General features: G+C 55.2%; 3 protein-coding genes across 3 annotated transcripts; 2 read left to right on the top strand and 1 right to left on the bottom strand.

Annotated features, from left to right (window-relative positions):
* Positions 1 to 1335: 1335 nt before the first annotated feature.
* PLICBS_010176 (uncharacterized protein) lies at positions 1336 to 1904 on the top strand (the record flags this gene model as incomplete). Its single annotated transcript, XM_065601872.1, has 2 exons — positions 1336 to 1350; positions 1419 to 1904. 2 exons carry the CDS (start codon positions 1336 to 1338, stop codon positions 1902 to 1904), a joined length of 501 nt encoding a protein of 166 aa, XP_065457944.1.
* Positions 1905 to 7358: 5454 nt separating this feature from the next.
* Positions 7359 to 8111, bottom strand: PLICBS_010175 (uncharacterized protein; the record flags this gene model as incomplete). The annotated part of the gene is made up of 2 exons (XM_065601871.1): positions 7359 to 7513; positions 7580 to 8111. The coding sequence occupies 2 exons, from the start codon at positions 8109 to 8111 to the stop codon at positions 7359 to 7361; spliced, it is 687 nt and encodes a 228-aa protein (XP_065457943.1).
* A 4386-nt stretch (positions 8112 to 12497) lies between these two features.
* Positions 12498 to 12919, top strand: PLICBS_010174 (uncharacterized protein; the record flags this gene model as incomplete). The annotated part of the gene is made up of 2 exons (XM_065601870.1): positions 12498 to 12812; positions 12860 to 12919. 2 exons carry the CDS (start codon positions 12498 to 12500, stop codon positions 12917 to 12919), a joined length of 375 nt encoding a protein of 124 aa, XP_065457942.1.
* Between the last annotated feature and the right edge of the window lie 9432 nt (positions 12920 to 22351).

Here is a 22351-nt window from a genome sequence, read left to right as displayed (position 1 = left end):
CCACGCTGTCAGTCAAAGCAGCGCTTCGATGTCAATGTGCATATCGAGAAGCGAGAGGGTCGGCTACGAAGTTCCAATTCTTCCGAGACACGCCGAGTGAGATGTTTTCGCAGACGGTCTGTGCGGGGTAGGTTACAAGCTGAAAGTTTAGTGGCATGTGCAAAGTGCACACTAACGGAGACTTGAACCAAGTTGGGCAGCCAAAACCACTCCGCCCTGCTTGTAGGTTTCGAGACATGCAGGAATGGCCGAGCCGGCATTTTTAACACAGTACCTAGAATAAGGCTGATTGCAAAGCCCCCAGCCAACCCGCATACTGACCGGTGCGGAGTAATTGAGGCACGTCAAATGCGGGGTTGTCACTGCAACTGCTTCCAGACGGGAGGAGCGAGTCAGGACATTGTCACGTCGGCGGGCCTCTCGGGTGCAAACCTGCTCAGATGCCTGAAAGCACTTGTCACCTGATTACAAGCCACGTTCGCAGCTTCAGGAGGGGAAAGTCGTTTGCAGAAAAAGCCGCAACAGAAGATCGAATTGAGGAGAAACATGCAGGGACCCTTGTTGCCGCGGCTAACGGTGCCATTCACGTTGGCGACTGCCACCTAGTGACCTATGGGTTGGGTGGATGCTTGGTGGCAGTGTGGGAGCGCTGGAGCCATCGAGACCGGTAATGGTAGGCATCGAGGTAATGTGTAAACCGCAATATATGTAGCCAGTGGCCAACTACCTTCAGTTCACTACAATAAGCAACGCTGCAACTTTTTTGATCTTTGTCGCCTCTGTCCTCGCAATCTGCACTTCACAAAATGGAGACAGGAACGTTATGTCTCTCGGCAGACAACGAGTGGTCCCCCTTGAAGGCTGTCATTGTTGGGCGCGCGGAACACTCAGCATTTCCATCTGAGCCACATCATATGATAGCAGCGACCATGCCAACGGAGCATGCTGCCGAGTTCCGGCCATTTAATCCGTTCCCAGCCACTACTGTTGCCAAAGCCCAGTGGGAACTCGACAATTTTGCGTCCCTCTTGGAGAATCACGGCGTGCGTGTCTATCGGCCAAAAGAAATTAAATGGCTCGAGGCTGGCGGCTATACAGGTGCAATGCCTCGGGACGGGCTTATGACAATTGGCAATACATTGATCGAAGCTCATTTTGCCTGGGGCTGTCGCAGACATGAGGTGGAGCTAGGTTACTCTGATATTCTAAACCAGATAAGAAGGGGCAGTGGAGTGGCGAGGATCTATCGAGCACCTGTCATCAAAGGCCACGATTCGATTTACGATGGCGTATGCAATTTGAGTAACGGGATTGGAGATGCTGCACGTAACGGCAATGGCTACGGGGATGGTATGAAGTGGGCAATCAATAACAGCAGGCCGGCTTTCGACACAGCTGACTTCCTCCGTTTTGGAAAGACAATTATTGGGCAGCTCAGCCATGTAACTAACTACAAGGGCGTCCAGTATCTGAGGGCCATAGTTCCCGAGGGCTATACCATCGAGATCCTGCGGACGACCGACAAACACGCCATGCATATTGACGCCACCATATTGCCTCTTCGGGAGGGACTGTTGGTTTACAATCCTGAACGCGTTACCGAGGAGGAGCTCCGGCGGCACGACATCTTTGCTTCTGATGACTGGGAGCTGCACCCTTACCCTTACCGACCACAACGCCACGGCGATCGCTGCTCACCTCTGTATATGTGCTCGCCTTGGCTGGTACTAAACGCCCTTAGCCTGGACGAGCGGCGCATCTTCGTCGAGGAGAACGACACGCAATTCGCTGAGTGGGTCAAATGCAAGTTCAACATGGAACCTATTTTGTGTCCCTTCCAGCATGTTAACAGTCTCGGTGGTTCGTTCCACTGCGCCACGGTGGATCTTGTCCGCGAGAGGTGAACTGGGACATCCGAAACGACTTGTACTGTACTGAAAGTACACGGTGTATACATACATATACATATAGTCATCATAATCGGCGGTGACGGCGCCGATGGGGCCTGCCGTAGGCTGGATTGCGGAGGTCGTGATGATGTCGAGCGGTCAACCCTCAAAGAATTCCGGCCATCCCGTATGTTTCAGCTACGGTGTGGTCTCGTTATCCTCGACATATGAATGCAGTTTGCGATTGCGCTAGATCTGTTTGCTCGCCTCGCGTAGACGGCGATCCTCGGCCGCCTCTTGTTCTAGAAGTGCTGTATCGACCTTTCGTGAAAGCGGCCGCCCTGACCCTGGCAAACGGGAAAAGTCGCTGCCATGATGTCCCGTTGGCGAGCATGGGCTTGTCTGTGGGGGAGTCTTCAAATGGTTCGCAGCGGTTGGCGGTGTTGTGGCGAGGAGGAAGGTCTGAGCAAGGGCAGAGCTAATGTCGCACTACACGTGTGCATGACTGACTGACGACCGAGCAGAAGATCCCTAATTGAGCAATAAAAGACTCTTGCATTTTCTATCTAATGACTGACTTAAGGTTGGTGTTTTATACTGGTCCAATTGAGGCAGGCATCTGAGACATGGCAGGCAGAAGCCGGGTTGCCTGAAGCTATCGCCACCGATGGCAGGCAGCAGGTGTTGTTAACGTCCTACGTGAATGAGCGAATTGATATTGACATACCCCCCCAGGTTGAACTTGTTCAAACTGTAGATCTAAGAGAGAATCAAGGCGCGAGAGAGTGTGTTCTGCGGCCTTAGTCGCTGTCCGATTCGGTCTGTGTTTCGAGGACACTCTGAATGTCAACGAGTGCGAGTTGTTCAACGAACCGTTTGAACTTCTGATCTGGCAAGACCTTTGTGAGTCCGTCCGCAACCATCTCCGTGGACGATGTATAGGAGACGTGAAATTGGTTCTGCTGATATGCCTGTCTTGCCCAGCAATTGTGGACATCAACATGTTTTAGCTGTGTCTTCAGCCGTGGGAGATCGGCCGTGACTAGTCTGATTGTTTGCTGGTTGTCGCATTCAATTTGGAGTGGATGATCCAACGTGAGGTTGATCTGTTGGAACAGTCGTTGCATGGCTATGGCTTCCTTGGCCGTGCTTGTGAAGGCCAGGAGTTAGGCTTCTGTGGACGAGGTTGTGACTGTGGCTTGCTTGCTGGCTTTCCAACTGACGGGTCCGCCGAACAACGTGATAACATGTCCTTGTGACGACCTTCGTGTTTCAGAATCGTCTGCGAAGGCAGCGTCTGATGCGATGCGAATTTCTTGTGGAATGCTGCTGTGGTTGACCGTGACTGTATCCGTGGACCTGTTGCCGCTGAATTGGATAGCGAGGTAACGGGTTGACCAAAGGTATTCCATCAGTCGGTCTGCCAAGTGATCATGCTTTTCGGATGGATTGAGCAGATGTTCTGCTAGTTTGGAGACCGGCTTGGCGATGTCCGGCCTTGTGATGACTGCGACATAGTTGACGGAGCCGACCTTCTGCTGATAGCTGTGGACCTGATTTGGCGTTGCCTGGTCCTCACGAGACTGGAGTTCATTTGAGGGGAACAAATTACCCTTGAGGTGATCGCGCTTAGCGATACCGTATTGGTTGACAATTTTCTCGATGTACGAGTCCTGGCAGAGCCACAGCTTGCGAGCTGCTCTGTTTCTCAGGACGCGGATGCCCAGGAACCACTTGAGTTCTCCAAGGTCCTTCATTTCGTATTGGGCTTTGAGCTTGATGATGAATTCATCGGCGGCACGTTGATGCTTCGCGCGATGCAGGAGAACGATGTCGTCAACAAAGAAAAAAGACGGTGAGCCAATTGTTGGTGAAGAGACATGGTTCTTCCTGGCTTTGTCTGAGACCAAGCTTCTCAAAAGCTGCAGTTAAATCTTTCTGCCATAGCAGAGGTGAGCGTCTGAGTCCGTACAATGCTCGTAGCAATTTGAGAACCCATCCGCGGCGACGGTAGCCGTCCGGAAATTGTACATAGACGTCTTCGTCAAGTACACTGTTGGTGAATGCGTTGATCGCATCGAGCTGTCTCGTTTCTAGGTCAAATTTGGCAGTGATTGCCATTAGGATTCGGAATGAACGTCCTGCGAGGGTGGCTGCGTAGGTATCCTTGGATCCTGGCTGCTGCAGATCGCCTCGAACGCAGATCTGTCCTTTGAACTTCTGGAGGTACCCGTGTTTGTCAAACTTGTATTTGAACACCCAAGTGAGTGGCAGGACTTGGCCAGTTGCCTGGTCCCTTGGGATCGGTTGAACCGTTCCACGCTTGTTGACCCTTGTCCACTCAATCTCCATGGCTTCCCTGAATTTTTGCTCGAACCGGTGGTTGGTAAGCTCACGGTAGTTTCTTGGTTCTGGAGGAAGGCTTTTGCGGTGCAGTTTCTGCTCACGGCCTGTGAAGAAGCTGCTTCTGTATACTGCGAATGAACCAGCGGCGGCTTCGCGAGCTCGCTCGGTTTGCTTTCTTTGACGCGCTGACTTGCGTCTGGGCTGGTCGTTCTCACATGTTTCGGATCGATCGTGGTTGTCATGCAGGTGCTGAGAGCCTCTCTGACTCTCGTCCGGTGTGGGATACCCCGTCTGGCTTGCGACTTGCTCTTCGCATTCGCGAAGCTCTGCGGCTGTATCCTCCTCGTTAATGGGCCTGCCTCCAACCCATACTGTCGACTCACCTGAAGCCGATCGTGTCGACCTGTCGTCGTCCTCCGCGCCGGACTCGCCATGTGCCTGTAACCCGAGAACTTCGTTTTCGTCGAGCTCCGAGTCGCTTTCGATGTGCGCGGGAAGCTGAACCTGAAGCGGCTCAACAGCAGGTGGAGATTGGGGCTGATGATCCTTTGGATCATAGCAACAGGTTTCGTCGAAAGTTACATCACGAACTCATCGCACTTCCTGTCTTTCTGGGATCCAGATTCTGAAGATGTTGGTGGAATCGTATCCGACCAGATACCCGACCTCAGCATGGGGGTGGGTCTTCAATTGTTTCTTCTGCTTTTCCTTCAGGGCTTCTCTCGTCAGCGGATAGGCGCGGCATCCGTACGCCTTCAGGTGGGTGATATCCGGCTGCGTCTGAAGGTACCCCGTGTCGCGGTTGTTCTCGCGTAACCACTGGTGCAGCCGCTCGAACGGCGTCTTCCAGTTGTGGCCCTGCTGCGGCGATCTGTTATGCAAGTATACCGCAGTCTTCCAGGTCCACAGGCTGGTGATATCGCCTTTCTGTGCGAAATATCGTCTTTCCGTCTTTCGAGACGGCGCCCGTTGCTGGGTTCCAGTTGTATCCTCGTTGGACGAAGCGGTCCAGGGACGCAACGTTTGTGTGGAATGTTGGGATGTATGCTACGTTCTGAAGCTTGAACGTATCCTTTGTTCCGATTCGGATGAGCACGTCACCGTGTCCGAGGATCTCGAGGTGCGTGTCTCCGGCGAACGCTCCTTCGAGCTCGTCGCAAGGCTTGTATGTCCCCTTGACAAAGCGTTCGGAGTTGTTGCAGATGTGAAAGTCGGATCCAGAGTCCAGAATAAAGGAGTCGCGCAGTGGATAAACTGCCGCTGTCGAGAAGCTCGATTGGATCCGCGGGCCGACCGCTTGCGTGTTGGTCATTGCTCCGGCAAAGGCAGTGCCTTTGCAATCTGTCTTGTTCTCTTGCTTGTTTTCTTGCTGAGACTGCTGGTCCGCCGCTTTTCGATTGCTGATGGATCGTTCGACTTTGCCCTTGATGATAGGGTCCTTGAGTTTCTGATCGATTTCTTCCTGGACTTTGCCGTCCGGAGACCATCCTGCCGGTCGTATCGAGTCAGAGGGGTAGTAGCACTCTGAGTACAGGTGCCTGCGGCCACAGAGGCATGGTGGTTTTCTGCCAGGGCTTCCGCTATTTGGCTTTGGTGTCTTCAGCTCGCCCTCATCTTGGAATGTGGCGAATGCACCCTTGGGGCTTGAGATGTCGGAGGTGGTCCGGTATGACCGTTCGAAGATTTCGCTAATCTTGATGCCGTCCGGGAATGTCCTTTGCCATTCGTCGTCCGACAACTGTCTTGACGATTTGCTCTTGCAGCGTGACGAGTGCCTTCTTTTTGTCTTTGTAGACTTGAAGTTGGCTGCGATAACGGGCTTGGAGTATCTCGTACTTGCGTAGATCGTCTCCGATCAGCTCGTTCATGCTAGCAGCGCCTGCCTTGGCTTCGCTTGCGGCTGGCTCAGCTGGTGGAGTCAGTTCCGCCTTGTCGGCCAGGCCAGGATCGACATGCTCCCAGACATCCTGGGTCTTTGCGAACTTGCGGACTATGCTAATCCACACGTCCCAATTACCGGGTCCTTTGAGGACAACCCGGGAAGAGACTTCGAGGTCAATAGCGGGCATTTTCGTGGGCGATTGCGTAGTGGAAGGGTTCTGCCTAATTGGTGTCACGTCCGTCTGATCAGTGCTTCTGAACACTGTGGCATGCTGTTGTGCAACGGTTCTGTGGCGCTCAATTAGGTCGTGCAAACCGGGCTCATAACTGTCGCACTGCACGTGTGCATGACTAACTGACGACCGAGTAGAAGGTCCCCAGCGAATTGGGCAACAAAAGACTCTTGATTCTTCTATCTAATGATTGACTTTAGTCGGTGATTTATACCCGTGCTGATTGAGGCAGGCATCTGAGACACGGCAGGCAGAAGCCGGGTTGCCTAAAGCTATCGCCACCGATGGCAGGCAGCAGGTGTTGTTAACGTCCTACGTGAATGAGCGAATTGATATTGACAGTAGGTCTGAGTCAGCGGCTGAGGCATTGTCCGCTCTGGCAATACGCTGCGGTGGCCCAGTCTGCGACAGAAACGTCGGAAGCAGGGATGCTGGCTGTCCAAGTTGCTCTTCCGCGGTGTTACAGACCAACAGGCGGCCGCCAGGCAGGACGACTTGTTATAGGTCAGACGATATGTCCGGCAGAATCAAGGACAGGGGACCTGCAGGCAAGGCTCCCCGGGTCACGTGATGTGGCACGTGGCAAGAAGGAGCGACGGGATCGCAGGAGCACCACGGCGCTCCCAGCGATCCAAGGGAAGGATCGCAGGATCGCACTCGCGATCCTAGAGATCCTCAGAAGATCACGGAAGAGCTGGATGGATATATATACCACAGTCTTTACCCAAGAGTAGATAGCCAGATCTTCAGTGATCAATCTAAGCATTCACCTGAATGAGAAGTCTTCAAAGCTTCTTAACGGACTCTTGTTGAATTGTTTACTGCTCGTCAAACCTAGCTTACCTCCTAAGCAACAGCAAACCTTAGGACCCTACCTAGGCTCCGTTACACGCGGCTTGTTTGGCTTCGAGATGGCTAACAATGCTCTACTATTGGCTGCTGTTATCCAGCATCCCCCTAATCTATTGGATGCGCCTCATGGCTGCGGCACTGAGGGCCAGACAATGACTCAATGGTATCCATTGTCGTCGTTGCCGTGGAACATGCCTGGCTTCTCAGACACCGCAGCCACGAGCTGCGCCCAGATGTCGCCGTGGCTGTCTGCCATCATCGTGTCTTGCCGGTTCATCCGCAGCGCGAGGTTCAGTTCGGGAGGAGGCACATCTATGACGTCTCTTCAGCCTATGCGTTCACGACGCAGTCAATCCGCTGCAGTCGGGAGTCGCAAACCGCGATCGTAAAAGTCGCAAGGCCACCACAGTTCTTTCTTGTCTGCACCGGTCTCGGACACGTACCGCTTGAGGGCTTCGACGCGGTGTTGACCGTCCATGAGCTCAACCGGGCGGTTGACCGATGGCCAGTCGTCAAACACCGGTATGTCGTCCGCGTCAGTAACCTCGTCGTGGAGCTCCATGACACGTAGCATGCATTCGACCTCAGACCGAGTGGCGAGTACCGCGACATGATGGTCCGCCCGATTCAAACCGCCCTGCGTGAAGATCTTGCAAAGAGCCCTAACATGCTTTTCCTCAACCATCCGGTTCCGTGCCACGCTCCAGTCCGCCGCGAGCGCCTCGACGGGCATCTTGGCCGTCAAGATGCGATACTGCTGGGCTTGCCCTAGGGTAGTTTCGCGTTCCTCGAACTGGTTCCGCGCGGCCCTCTTCGCCGGCGGGTTGGGCCGCTCGTCATCGCTCGAATCTCGCCGGCGCTTGCGAGGCCCTGCTGGCTTTGCGGTCTTTGACGCTGGGCGTTGCACCATGGTGCCGTTCGTCTCGGCGTCCGCTTCGCTGGCGGTCGTGTATAAAAGCCGCTGCGACTTCGTCGTGTGGTCGTGGTCGCGACTGCGGAAATCCAGTCCCTGGGCCCGACACAGGGGCCTCGTCCGGTCGCACCCACGTCAAACCGAAAAAGCAACGCGGCCTGCGACCCGCGAATTATCGCGACTCGGCGGCACCGCCTTCCTGCCGGGGTGTTCAGCCGCAGGCTCGCCCAATCCGGACGACCATAATAAGCATTGGCGGCCTCAGACGAAACTCTTCCTCTTCATCCTTTCTCTTCGCGATGGTCTCCACGGCTGCTTGCCTGGATCTCAGGCCATCGTCCGCGCACGCCGCCCAACGTTGCTCGGCATGGCGCCCCAACTTCATTCGACACTCTGTTCCCAGGCGCCGCGCGGCACTGCATAGCATTTCCGACCGGTGACCCGACCGGTGACGGGCACGACGCGTTCCGCGGGCGGGCACGCCGTGGAGATATCGCAGACCTCACGTTACTGGGCGAGCCCGGTCGAAAGTCCGGTTGCGACTCCAACGTGGATCGAGCGTTGGGGTCGCCCAATGCGTCAGGCGTGGTCGCCCCGGCCTCGAGCTCCGGGGCGGGGCAGCAAGGTATGCATGGCACGATTTGGGACGCGCTGGAAACGGCGGCAACGCGCAACGTCAGCCCTGGGGGTACAAAGTTTGAAGTTTTCAACCCCAGGGGTGAAAATGGCGCTAGCACTACCGGACTGGGCTTGCGTCGAGGCACATGGCCGGTCATGCCGTGGGCATTGGCCCTCATTTGGCCCCTGCCGGCGGGTGTAGAGGCAAGGAAGTGCGCTCTGGCGTGTCTTTTGGCTGTTTGCAAGTGAATTTCACTAAGTAAAACGCATACAAAGTCAAACCCCCGCGCTATTGCAGCTCTTATGTCCAACCACGCCTCCTCAAAAGCATGCAGCGGGACGGATATCGCGCGAAGCAGTCATCGCCCTGCTAAGCCTGAATTTTAATCCGGGGGCAACCAGCGGAAACCCCGCGTTACATCAGTGGCTATCGCCTGCGCCATCTGGTGGTAGGTATGAGACGTCTGGACCCTGGAACGCGGTGACCAGGGCCCCGCAAAAGTGCAGGGAGCTCGTCGCCAGCAACTGTCAATACAATTGGCTCCTCCAATTTGACCAGGATGCCGTCGCCGTTTTGATGCCTTCAGATTGGTCACAAGCCCGGTCAGTTGCATGGGTGTAACGCTGAGTTGTACAGGGATGTAACGCTGGTGGATGAGGTCTTTGTCGTTGACCTGTTGTCGGTCTGTTGGTGGAACGAGGTGAAATACACGATCTCCGTGTCTGCTGTCAACGGTCGAAGGAATTATGCCAGCGTCATCTGTGAACAAAATATCATGGCAAGTATTCAAAATCCATCTTTGGAGCACATTAACGCGCTCGGTGAGGCCTTCAATCGACGATCGCAAGTCCCAACCCTAACCCGAAATCCAACCCTGATGGAGTTTGCCTCACTATGACGACGCACGTATTGACTGCTCATGCGGACGACGCAAAGCACCAGAGCACCCATTCTACTGCAGGAAGGTACCGCCACGGCTCCGGATGAGGCTTGCCCCCTCACCGGCCGAAGCGATACACCATGCAGTAGGCAAGGGCTTCAAAGCCTTCGTCGAGATGACGTCGGAGAGCTCCTTCTTCCAAAGGATCTGCCCGCGCCATTAGGCGAACAACACTCCCCTTCTTCCTTTGTGTTTTTTGTTTTGCATTTCTTCAATTTCTGGTCACGGTCAAGTGAAGGGTGTTGCATGAGGCAGCCGTTTTGGTTGCTAACCTGGACTTACGCAACGAGTCGAAAGCGAACGACATTGCAATCGATCTAAACGCACTTTGTACATAACAATTAGCAGCCTAGCACGTCCTTTGCCCCAATAGGGGCTCTTAGCTATTACTTTAGCTCCCAGACGCTAAATAATTATCGTACCGTATCGTATCGGCCACCATGTGCGGCGCGGGTAAATAAATGTCCTCAAATTATTCCTATACTAGTAGGCTGCTAATAACAGTCCGCAAAAGAAAATATCGGTAAGAAAGATCACATCAGCCAGCTTTTAGGGCTATAGGAAACAAACGCGAAATAAGCAGGGAGTGGCACGAGTAATAAATTATAAGTTATAACCGTCAGTCCGTGTCGTCCGAGTCCACAGGGCTGCGGGGGCTGGGGGATCTGCTCGGCTGCGGCGGTGGATCAGGTGGGCTGACGCGCTCGATTCCGCACCCGCTGTGAGGCTCATGGCGCCCCAGTGTTGTCCGTGCATCCACCACCACCACCAGTGGAGACCTTCCCTTGTGCCAGTCAGGGAGCTCTGGGAACGTCGACCTCAACACGCATGCCCTCCCGCTCCTCGGCGCGGTGCAGGACAGCGACCTGGACCACACGTCGCGGAGGAATTTGTCCGCGTCGTCACTGGTGGGCGGCGAGGTATCGCATTTGCACTCTACCTCGGCGCCTTGGGAGTGGTAGAGCGACGACTCAGCCAACCGCACCCGGATGGCTGTTGCTGGTTCCCATTCGCGCGCGTAGGAACACGTCCGTTGCGCGACCGCATCACGTATCTGGGCTGGCCACACGTCGAAGGCCGACTTGGAGGCGTTGACGCCGCCACCCGTCAGCGGCTCACGGAGCATCGCCATCGCTCCACACTCGACGTGGTGGTTGACACAGGACCCCCCTCCCAGCGCAGTCGAGCGACAACCGGGCGCGCCAGCGGCCCCGGCGCCTGACGTCCAGGACCTAAACATGGCTGCGTCGGCGAACGTGGGCCGCCAACAGTCCCAGATGGTTTTCGTGGGCGCGACCGCACGCTCTACCGCGTTGAATATGTTTGCCGTGAGCAGTGAAAAAAGTACGTGATGGCCCCACGAGCTCGGGCTCCGGTCATAGTACTCAGTTTGCAGCTTGCAGAGCAGGTGGTGGAACGGTCCCGAGATTGGGTCGAGATACACCCTTTCGCGGCCGTCAATGCGGCTGCCGGTGGGGGCAGACCACTCAAGGGCTAACCCGACCAAGACCGGCCTGATGCCGGCCGACCAGCACAGATCGTAGACGGACATGACGATGTCGTCCTCTGTTTCGATCCCCAACATGTTAAGTAGGGAACCCCGGACGCCGAGCGGAGCTCTGGCGTCTACCTGCACTCGCCCACTGTCGATGTCGCGCATCACCACTTTGACCGCGGGATCGTCGATGAATGCCCGAATGCCGGTGGCGACGGTCCGAGAGTTCTTGTTCCCTTTTGCCATTACCATCGCGATGTGTGCCAAGATACCCCCGATCTCCCAGCCGTAGACGTGATCGAGCCAGGCCACGACGGCCGTCCGCATCATGGGATAGCCCGTGCATCCGGGGTTGTGGAACTCACCGCCTCGGGAAGCGCAGGGTCCGTTTCCGCCACAATTGCACCAGTTGTTGTCAGCCTCGGCGCGCTCGCGCAACATCTCGGCGCCCTGTGCAGGAGTCCTAGTACATTTGTGTTCTCTCATCGTGTTGTACTCTAGTAACGACTTGCCGCCCCCAGTCCATCGTACCAAGGAAATAATTCCTACAGCCGCGAGATCGGTGGCCGTCGGCCCACCAGTGAGGATCATGATTGGGGTTAACACGGGGTCTGGTTCAAAGACAATGTCCATGTTTGCTGTTCACTAGTACCAACAGTCGGATACCCTTGTTATGTATGAAAAAAAAGCAGATGTTTACCCAAATGTATGAATGTATGCTTGGTTGTGTTCTGTTTCAACGGGGTAGGTAGGTAGGCCCGGAGGTCGAATCGGTTTCGAAGGTAGATTGTTATTGCTTTCGTAAAAGTCTATTGGTGAGGAAAAGGAAGTTTATCCTAAGCGAAGAGAAGCCCTCCTCATATAGACGAATCCTCGCTTGTCCACGATTCCTCTTTCCTCGCCTTTACATTCTTTTCCCTTTTCTCGTCTGGAGACTCGCTGATCTCTACCGCTCCTTTTCATGTACGTAGACCCTTCGAGTTTAGCTGCAGCCTCGTTAAATTGCACGACCTGTCCTTAGTTCTCTGCAGTCTCGGTCCCCAAGGCAGGGAGGGATTTCTTTCTCTTCACTTGCTGGCATGTCTCACATGCTGGCGTGTCTTACTTGCTGGCATGTCTCAGGTATTGGCCGGCCTCTCAGTCGCAAGTCTCCTATTAGATACGGCTGTTTTAAGGTTTGAAAGAGTTTCATCCGAAGCAAGTTCCGGCGCCTGAACACAGGACACTGCGCCACGTGTTGGAACCGCGATGGCACTTGTGAATGGTTGCTCGTCGAGAGCGCAGTGGAGCGAAAACCACCTGCCAAAAACCCCACGATCGACCCACAAAATGGCAACCCACAACGGGAAGGCCATCCTGATGGGACAGGGCACTTGGGATGCGTGGATACAGTCCATGTCGGCCAAGATCCCCAGAAAAATATGGGCCTACATGCACCCGGACAATCCCACGGGCGAGCTTCTGGCGGAACCAAGGGAGCCGCAATGGAGCGACTACGGCTCGTCAGCGACAGACTACTCGCAGTTGACGCAGACTCAACAGCGGTCGTACGATGCGGCATTCCGACAGTGGGAGTTTCGACAAAGGCAATATTCCAAGCAAGAGACGGATGTCAGCGAAGCGTACACAACGGTCTTAGGATCGGTGTCTGATAAACTCAAGGAACCGCTTGATCGACAAGAGTCGCTTAGAAGCTGGATGCAGCTGCTGAAAGCGACAGCAGCACCGTCAGAAGGCTACATGTTAGCTAAAATGAAGGACCAATACAACGTGGTCCTGAAGAATTTTAAGGGACAGAGGGCGTTCCTTCCATGGCTCGACAAGTGGGAAACAATGCTAGTCAAAGCAAAGAAGTACCACCTTCCAGAGACAGAGAATGGCCAATGGCTGCGAGAATTTGCGGATCTCATTGAGCCAATGCACCAAAGTATTGTACCATCTTCGGTGAAGGGGCAAGGGAGCTGGCAGGAACAAGCGGATCCGATTCAAAAACCTTGCTCTTTCTTTTTTTGCCAAATAGAACAAAGTCAGCGGTGGGAGATACAGATTTCTCATCCCTTGGGTTGCAGTCAGAGGGCGCCTGGTATGGCACAGTACCTGTGCAGTCAGCAGGGTGAAATATGATTGGGAAACGTGGCAGGACAAGAACCCAGCAGCAAACCATCTTGGCCTCAATTGCGTCCTGCAGTAGTCTATCGAGCGATCGTCACTGGAGAAAAACCCGCCACCTGTGTGTTTAAGTCATAGCCGTGGCCGCGTTGTTCTCAACACATGAATGTACTTGTCGATGGCGCCATATCTGCTTGCTTTCGGCGGGCAGACGGCGATCCTCGGCCGCCCCTTGTTCCAGAATGCTGCATCGACTTTCGCGAATGCGGCCGCCCTGACCCTGACCAGCCGGAAAAGTCGCTGCCACGTCCCGTTGGCGAGCATGGGCTTCTCGGCGGCGGAGCCTTCAAATGGCTTGCAGGGGCTGGCGATGCGGTGGCGAGGAGGAAGGTCTGAGCACAGGCAGAGCTGACATAGTTGGTTGTTCACTTGGGGTGTGCTGCCGGGCAACATCATCACGGTTGACGGGGAGTCTTTGGGAAGAGTATGTGTATTTGCAATGCGCGGCGTTCATCCTTCTTTTCCTTCTTCCTGTGCCCCTTGTCATCTCGCGTCTCAAGTAACGAGCTGGCTGGAGGTATCGGACCGTTCCGCCGCGAGTGGGGCCGTCAGCTCGGCAGGGCCAGTGTCCCGGGCGCTGGATGAGTGACCTTTTTCGGTGAAAAGGGACGGAGAGGAGGGCGAAACAGGCGGCAGCCAATAGCAGGGGCCGAAACTGGCGGGGGAATGCTTTTGCGCCGAGAAGGAGATCGCGAAAACAGGCTGTAGGCCGGGTGCAATGGTGGTTAGTTGAAACCCATTGTTGCCTGTGCCAATCGGGTCCGAACTAAAACAAAGAACCACCGACTGGGGGCTATCGTTGAGATCTGCGCCACTCGACTATTTCGCCAGCTTTTACAAGCGCATTCATCCCATCCAGTACGTCATCGCTGTTACTGTCCATACCGGACTTCTCAGATGTCAACAGCATGTTGCCTTCCGCTGACTGCCTAATCGTCATGCATTGGAATACCGATGATGCGCATGTGAACCCTATTAGCAAAGTTAATTACCCTTCAAGAGCGCGGGGAAATATAATATAAGCACCGTATCCCATTTGGCTGTAAACAGAAGTTGTGGTTCCGTCTTGTTGCGCATTCCGCCATGTGATTGGAGCTCTATCCGGCAACCCTTGCTGTTCTGAGTCTATGGTAGCAGTCGCGACCGTGTCGGCACCTGTAACACCCACTGCGTAGGGTGCTTGTGACTGCAAGCTGGGCAATGCTGTCGCTCCTTTCAAATCAACTCGCTCCTCGTTGAGTCGTGCGGCAATGGAGACGTATGACTTCGCGTCCGTCGTTTGCTCACTGATGCTTCCCTTCCTGTGGTTCATCCCGGAAGAAGGACGATTCGGGTAGCCATGTTCTGGCCTAATTGAGTCGTCGGCCCTCCAGGCTGGCGCTGGTAAGCCGTTTTGGACGGGTCGATGACCATTAGCCGTGGCAAGGCTTCTCGATGATCGCAGTCGTCTCTGAGGGGGGCTGTGATGCCAGGTTCGTTCCGATGTGTTCGAACGGTGGTCGGATTTGGTCGTCGAAATCGAGTCCACCGATGCCTGCCACCGGGAAGCGGACCCGTTTCCCTGTAAGCTTTGTGCCCCACTACTTGTACCGCTGGCGTTCTCGCCTGTTCCACGTAATGACGTCCTGCCAGTGCTACTATTATCGACTGATCGAGAAGGGTCCAACTTCAAATGTTTGGAAACATCTCGGACTACATGTTAACCATGTCAGCCACAATCTAAATCGCAACAAATATTGTGGGGTGTGGTTTAAGTCATTATACTCACGCTCACTTTTGCGATCAACTTCCTCTTTAAAATCATGGAGATATTGCGAGTACTGACGATGGTTCGCTGTTGTTTTGTAGTCGTCGAGTTGGCGACGATACTCGTTCTTCTCCGAGTTTGCTTGATCCTCGTACGCCGCTTTCTCATCAGCGGCAAGGTTCTGCCACCGTTTTCCCACCAGCTTCGCTTTTTCCGCAAATGTTAGATTTTGACCCTTCACCTCCTCCCTTATTTCTGTCAAGAGTTGTGAATATGAAACTCTGCTGAGGTCGAAGAGGAGATCCCTAGGTGGAGACATACTGTTGGAGAAGATAACATAGGCTGTGGGCGGTCGCTCAGGCGCGTTCCTATCTGGCTGAGACATCATTCAGTCCGTCACCCACTACAAAGGCAAGAACGGTATGTGCAAGAGGGCGGCACACCTTTGGATGCCTTCGATACTTTCGCTTTGCTGTGCCCCGATCCTGAGAATTACGCTCGGCGGGCGTGCGCTTGCGCGAGAGGCTCTCGGGCTGCAACTCATCAAAGGCTGTTCTCCCCTCTGCGAATGGCAGGCTCGGATCGAATCCTCTGGTGCTGGCGATATGCCTTTGCAGCTTCTTCGTAGAAACATTCAGCTGCATTGCTGCCTTGTAGCCATGGTGACGTCGACTTACCCTTCGATGGCCCAGTTTAACGCCGAGAGCAGCACTGCATTTACCGTGAGCGGAGACAGGGCACATGATGAGTTCGATACATACAGATCAGGCTCTTGTACATCGAGCAATGCTTCCCAAGTATCGAAGCCTTCGGCTACGAATGTGTTGAGATATTGGGTTAGACCCAATTCTGCGAGGGTGTTTGGGAGTTCCTCAGTCATGTGGAACAAATTGCACATCCATTCCCCTCTGGCGTACACCCGGGTACCCGTCTTAAGATGCCGCTGTCACACGATAGAGATGGACGCCCTCCAAAGTTGGTGAGCGGAGTCCGACTGGAAGACCCAGTGACTCTGAGTATGTAGCGACGATTCTCGGTTTGCAACACTTGGTTGGTCGGCGCGTAACTGCGAGAAATTGGATCCTAGCGACGAGTTGAGAGGCCGGTCCTGCCTGGGGAAGTAAGCCGGGACGAACACAATCTAGGTTTCAGGTCCGTTATGGGTTATGTGCGTGAGGAGCCTGCAAGTGTTGCATGAGGGAAAATTGATGAGTCCATGGGGTACCAAGTGACGAAGGGGTCAAAGGCGGCAATTTGATCGAGATCGCCTTGCGGCTCGTGGAGACCGAAATGTGGGGCTATTGAAGTCAGAGTGACCAAACTCCTTGCCTCGCCTTGCCCACAAGTGCACATACATACGTTCAGGTCTAGCGCCGGGCCATCATGGCGTCGTTCCTGTGGATGGTCGTGGCCCGGAATTGCCACCCCCAGGGGCAGGTGGGGCTCCCGCGTCTGGCGACCTAGCGCTTTCTGGCCCTGTAGACCTTGACCTAACCCAACAGCCATCCGGAGCCGGGCACCATACATTGATGCGACGCCTCACATCTGGTGGCTAAAAGCCTGACAACGATCCGACGCCGCCGTACTCGCCGCCTCGACGAAGGCTATCCACCCAGTCTCCCGAAGCATCATCATCACTCCCACAGACGGTCAGACATTCTCAATCTCAACAATCCTCGTCGCCTACCCCGGATCGTATCCCAAACCCACCAGTGCTACGTGGTCCAGCGCCATCAGCCGGAGAGCTCTTTGACAGCGCGAATGCCTTGCCAAAGGCTCATGTATTTGGTATTGTTCGACGGAATGCCTACTCACATAAACGTCGGAAGATCAGATGCTCATTGTGCGGCGCCGCGACGATTGCAAACGACCGCACGGAGGGTCCCACACATGCATGGCCTGACGCAATGCCTCCGCTGACCACTCTCGTGTCGCATCGAAAAAGCAAATTATCAAGCTCGTCCCGTTCAGCTGCCCCGCTTCGGCCATTTTGTTTCGGGACGGTCATAATAAAGGCGTGGCAGTGCCAGCTGTTCGTCTGCTTCGACTCTTCTTCCCGCCATACACACGCGTGCTTACTGCGGAATGTCCACGCTTGCTTGCATCGCCACTGCTTCTCCGATGACGTTCGCACGAGCCTCTAACCACCACTCAGGTGTGGCGTGTTCGTGACATCGGCGTCAGCCCAAGCCTGACACCAGCCATCGCAGAGGCACAGCGACGCCAGCACGACTTCCGGGCGGGTGCGCCGGCGATGGGAAGCCTAGGGTTAGCCCGCCTCAGGCCAGCCGGGCCGAGCCGACCTCAACGATAGGATCCGCACGGAGCACTGCCGACTGTCACGCTCGAGGTGCGGGGCACTTAAATCGGAGGCACAACACTGCCTGGCACCGACAGGCGACAACATGTGGTTCACGGACCACCCGGACTCAAGCCACGGGAGCGGAACCCACCGTCAAACCTAGATTACTACCAGCTCTCGCTCGGTCAGGAGTTGGGCGGACGAGGCAGGCCAGGCCAAACAGGCGCCTGCTGGTTGGAACCCATCGGCCACTGGCACTGAGCTCACTGTTCTGCGTCGTTGCGCTGGCGTGTGACGGCCAAGAAATGGCGTTTGGCTAGCTTCTGGCTGTGTGCAAGTGAATTTCACCAAGTCCCACGCATACTACGACAAACCCCCGCCGCAATGCAGCTGATCGCTTGGCTACAACGCCAACTCCCCACGAGGGCAGGGTAGGGTTAGCCACTGCAACCTCAACTTCAGCCTTTCTTGGGGTTAGGGTTACGCAACACCCGGGTTTACCCTCAGCCCTTCGCCTCTGGACGTCAAAACATGACCAAGGGTTACAGTAGGTTCTGACAAAGCTTGGGGTTACCCTTGGGCTACACGTCCGGCGCCACACCGCCGGGTTTCAAGGGTTAGGGTTAACCTCCCGTCAACGTCAACTTTCGTTGCCCGCTCGGCTCCGTTCGGCCTCCGCTACGGCGCTTGTTTTACGCTCTGGTCCGTGCCAAGCGTCCGCGTTTGCCGGACTCCGCCGCTTCTGACCCACCTCGTCGGCTGGTGAGACGACAAAACGGACCGTCAACCCGCTCTTTCAACGGTCGTTGCTTCAGCACCGCGGAACCGGGCTTCGACGACTACGGAGTTGACCTACGCACTTACCTCGACCTACGTCACCTTACGTTGCACTTGCCTTGGACAGCTGCTCCCGGCCAGGTTTGCGAGCACCAAGGCTACGGCGTCAACCGACGTAAACCTACCTCGCGCTGGCGTTGAACCGTTGCTTCGAACGCGAGCCTGGGCGCAAGACGGCCTGGGTTGCTCTTCAAGTGTCCTGCTCTGGACTGAGCTCAACCTGGCTTCCACCAAGCCTGGACAGAGACGCCCCGCTCAAGCCTTGCAGTTTCGCCCGACAGCCAAGACTGCCCGGAGGGTTCTGTGTCGCCCAACAGCCAAGACTGCCTCGAGAGCTCCGGCTTGCGCGTCCGTCTCACTTTCACCCGACACCATTGTAAGGTTAGAGTTAAGGTTAGGGCTAGAATCAGATGCCAATACAAAACGTCACGTCTCACGATCGTCCCGGGCCATGGCGGTGTCGCATGCAGTTGGCAACCCGTAGGGTCACCATCATCACATGCGACACCACGATCGCCCGGAGCTGTCATGGGACAAGACGCCTCTGATACGCATCCCACCCAACCCCTTTCCCGGCCCTGGCCCGTCCCATCCACCATCCATATCATCAAGCCATCCCTTTTGAGAGGCTTCCCCGTCGAGAACATCCACCCTAGGGCATGACACGTCGACCTCTTGGTATTCTCTTGTGCGGTCTCGTTCGTTGCGTCCGACTTCGTGCGTTTGAGTCGTTCGTAGTGGGCAGTCGACAAGATGGCTGGGCACGGTCGTGTGCGTTGTTCGTTGCCCTTCGTCACTTGCGTCTTCGTCGAGTTTCGAGTTGATGTGGAGAATTGCTCGGTGATTCTTCGCCCAACCGTTGTGTGTACGAGGCTGACGACTTTTTAATGATGTGTGCAGGTGACAGTGGCCACATAAATCAAGGTGCTTGTAGGTCGACGAAAAAGCCGACGAAGAACGAACGGGTCAAAGAGCACAAAGAGCGTATGTTGATGCACATGTGTGGTGCGTGTGTGCCGTACAGAGTTCAACCAACCAACAAGAATTGTCGCCCCTTTTGATGGGGCCTTCCCAGCCACCGACTCCCCAGCGGCCCGTGACAGACCACTGACGCCACTGTTTGAGGCCTGCTCCCACCACCGCCCAATCAAAACAGCAGAAAGGGGCTGCTGAGCCGTACAAAGCAAATACAGGCGTGGAAGATGGAGTTTGGTCCCCAGCCCTCGGACAAAAGGCCAATATCGACGCCATCTCCACTTGCGCATCTCCCGGTCATGCTCCTATGAGCGGGAGCAACGCCGGAAAATGGCCGTGTTTGACGACCCAAAATCCATTTCCGACGTAGCTCTCACCTGGCAAGGCCCAAGCAACAGTCCGGAAACCAATATCGCCTGCACCGATTGCTAAGCCTGACAGCTCGCGACTTTCCCAGCTCAAGGTGCAGTATGTGCACAAGTGGTCGCGAAGATCGGCGGCCATAGTAACACATCTTTGGCTCTCAACAAAGCAAAGCCCACGGAGCGGAACAATGCGCCGTACCCACGGGACAGCGCCGCAGAAAGGCCTGGTCATGGCGGTAAGCCTTGGTTGGTCCGTCCGTGCGCCAATCCCAGTGTGTCAGAACACTTGTCCCCGAGCCACGCTTCCTTAAGAGCAGGTATTGCAACCCATGCAGCCCATTTTCGCTCATCACCAGACCATAGCAGCCACATTGTCGTCATAGGCGACTTTTGTTAGATAGACGACGCAGCACTCGAATCACGATGGGGTTCCCGTAGTCAAGGATGAGGCCAGAACTGTTGATTCTATTGCTTCAACCTGAAGTTCTTGTGGGCGGGGGAGTCGATGCTCTACCCTACGCCCAGCCACCACCAACCAATTATCCTTGTATCCGATTGCCGCATAATTTAGCGCCGTTTTAATTGCACATGGGCGTCAATCTATCAACTTTCGGCTGGCCTCACCCCATGCATTAGGCTGCTTCAGTCTTGATGGAACTGAAAGGCTCCTGAGCCTCAAAAAGCAAGTCGTGGCGCACGCTAGTCCACGCCACGCGCCATGTCTCTTGTCGGTTATGTAGTGCCGTCCTCAGTCAGGTCTGTACCAAAGCGCCCCAACGGACCGCACCACATAGAACGTGCCGAAAATCCATACAGCGGCACCGTCAACGCCGATCAGACAGCCCAAGCACAGACTCCCATTGCCACGACATACACTGCAGTGTAGCACCAAATAGCACCAATGACCAGACGTAAATGTCTCGCCATTGCACAGGCCTTGCTAGTGGTAAGCCACGACTTAAAGACCTAGTGCATGTGAATCATTGATGCAGTCACCGCCCAGTCCGTGCCCGTCGCGTTGCTACGACCATGCACACCAGCCATGTCTAAATCGCTGAACTTCGCAATCAGTTCGCGACATGACGTTCCAACAGGTCGCACACATAAATGCCGTGGTGGAAGGCGCTCCAATTCACTCCAGTCGTCATCTCAGTTCCAACTGCCGGAAATCGATTGGTCCCGAAGATGAATACCGCAATCTTTCTATCAATTTTGCTGGCTGGGCTAGTCGTCGCCAGGCCAACCGAGCATGAAAATGCAAAGCGAGTACGCTTCTCACCCATATTATACCACTTTTTTTACAGTAAAAATACAAAAGCGCATTTAGACATGCTAAGTTACGGTCTTGTAGTTGGTAAGAAACCCATCCGACACCAGCGACAAGCATGATGATGCAGATGGCAAATCTAGCTCGTAAGTATCCGCCCGAGGTTTGTGAAGTGTGGGCTGCTGGCAGCAAGCTGATGCACATGGTAATTGTAGGATGTGAGTATCCCGCCCGAGTTTGTGAGAGTATGGCTTCTGGCAGCAAGCTGATGCATATGGTAACTGTAGAACGTGAGTATCCGCCCGAGTTTGGGAAGTCTCGCTGCTCGCGGAAAGCTGACGCAGATGGCACTTCCAGAGCGTGAGTATCCCCACCCCGTTCGTTAAAGTCCAACTGCTGGCGGAAAACAACTGATGCAGATGGTGAACCTAGCCCGTAAGTATCCCGCCCCAGTTTGTGAGAAACCAATTGCTAGCAACAAGCTGATGCAGATGTTCCTATGCCCCTCTCATCTCGCGTCTCAAGTAGCGAGCTGGCTGGACCTATCGGACCGTTCCGCCGCGAGTGGGGCAGTCGGGCTGGCCGGCGAGTCGGCTACCACGAACGTGTTTGAGCGACGCACCGGACCCGTGCAGTGTTACAACTGCCAGACCATTGGGCACAAATCGTTCCAGTGTAAGAACGCGCAACTCTGCGGAAGATGTGCGATGCCGGGACATCAGCGCAAGGCGTGTCAAGCGGCAGAACCGAGATGCGTGCCTTGCGGTGGGCCGCACGAGTCGCTCGCCCGGACCTGTCGTATGCGGAACACGCGCAGCAATGATGAGTAAGACCTTGAGCATCTTACAACTCAATGTGCGAAAGCGAGAGCCGGTACAGCAAAGCTTGATGAATGACGTCGGACTCAAAGACTATGGGGTGTTGGCGGTCTCGGAGCCATACGCAAAAGTAGTGGATGGCAGGGTTGTCACCAGCCCGATGTGGCACAGCAACTGGACAAAGTTGATACCTACACAGAGACACGATGCGCTTTGGCCGATCCGGAGCATGCTCTGGGTGAGGAGCGATCTTGAAGCGGAGCAGGTCCCTGTTCCCTCGGCGGACCTCACAGCAGCGGTGCTTCGGCCGCCGGAGAGGGATGTTCTGGTCGTGTCTGTATATGTGCAAGGAAAGAGCCCGGAGATGCTGATCTCTGCCATGGATGCACTGCACGAACTGATCAGATCGTTCCGCGACGGCGCCGGCAGGCGCGCCAATGTGGTGTTGGTGGGAGACTTCAATCGGCATGACCTGCTCTGGGCCGGCGACGACGTCTCGGCCAGGAGGCAAGGTGAAGGTGAACCGATCATAGACCTCATGAACGAGCACGGCCTTCGGAGCCTGCTGCCGAGGGGAACGAGGACATGGCAAGGCTCGGGCCAGGAAAGCACCATCGATCTGATATTGACCACCTCAGAGCTGGCAGACGAAATGATGATTTGCGCCCCGCACACGACGGATCACGGGTCAGACCACCGGGCA

This window comes from Purpureocillium lilacinum (assembly GCF_023168085.1).
Source record: "Purpureocillium lilacinum CBS 284.36 DNA, scaffold_8, whole genome shotgun sequence".
NCBI classification, from domain to species: Eukaryota; Fungi; Ascomycota; class Sordariomycetes; order Hypocreales; family Ophiocordycipitaceae; genus Purpureocillium; species Purpureocillium lilacinum.
Note: the sequence above shows the minus strand (reverse complement) of the source record. Positions and strands in the feature narration are given on the sequence as shown.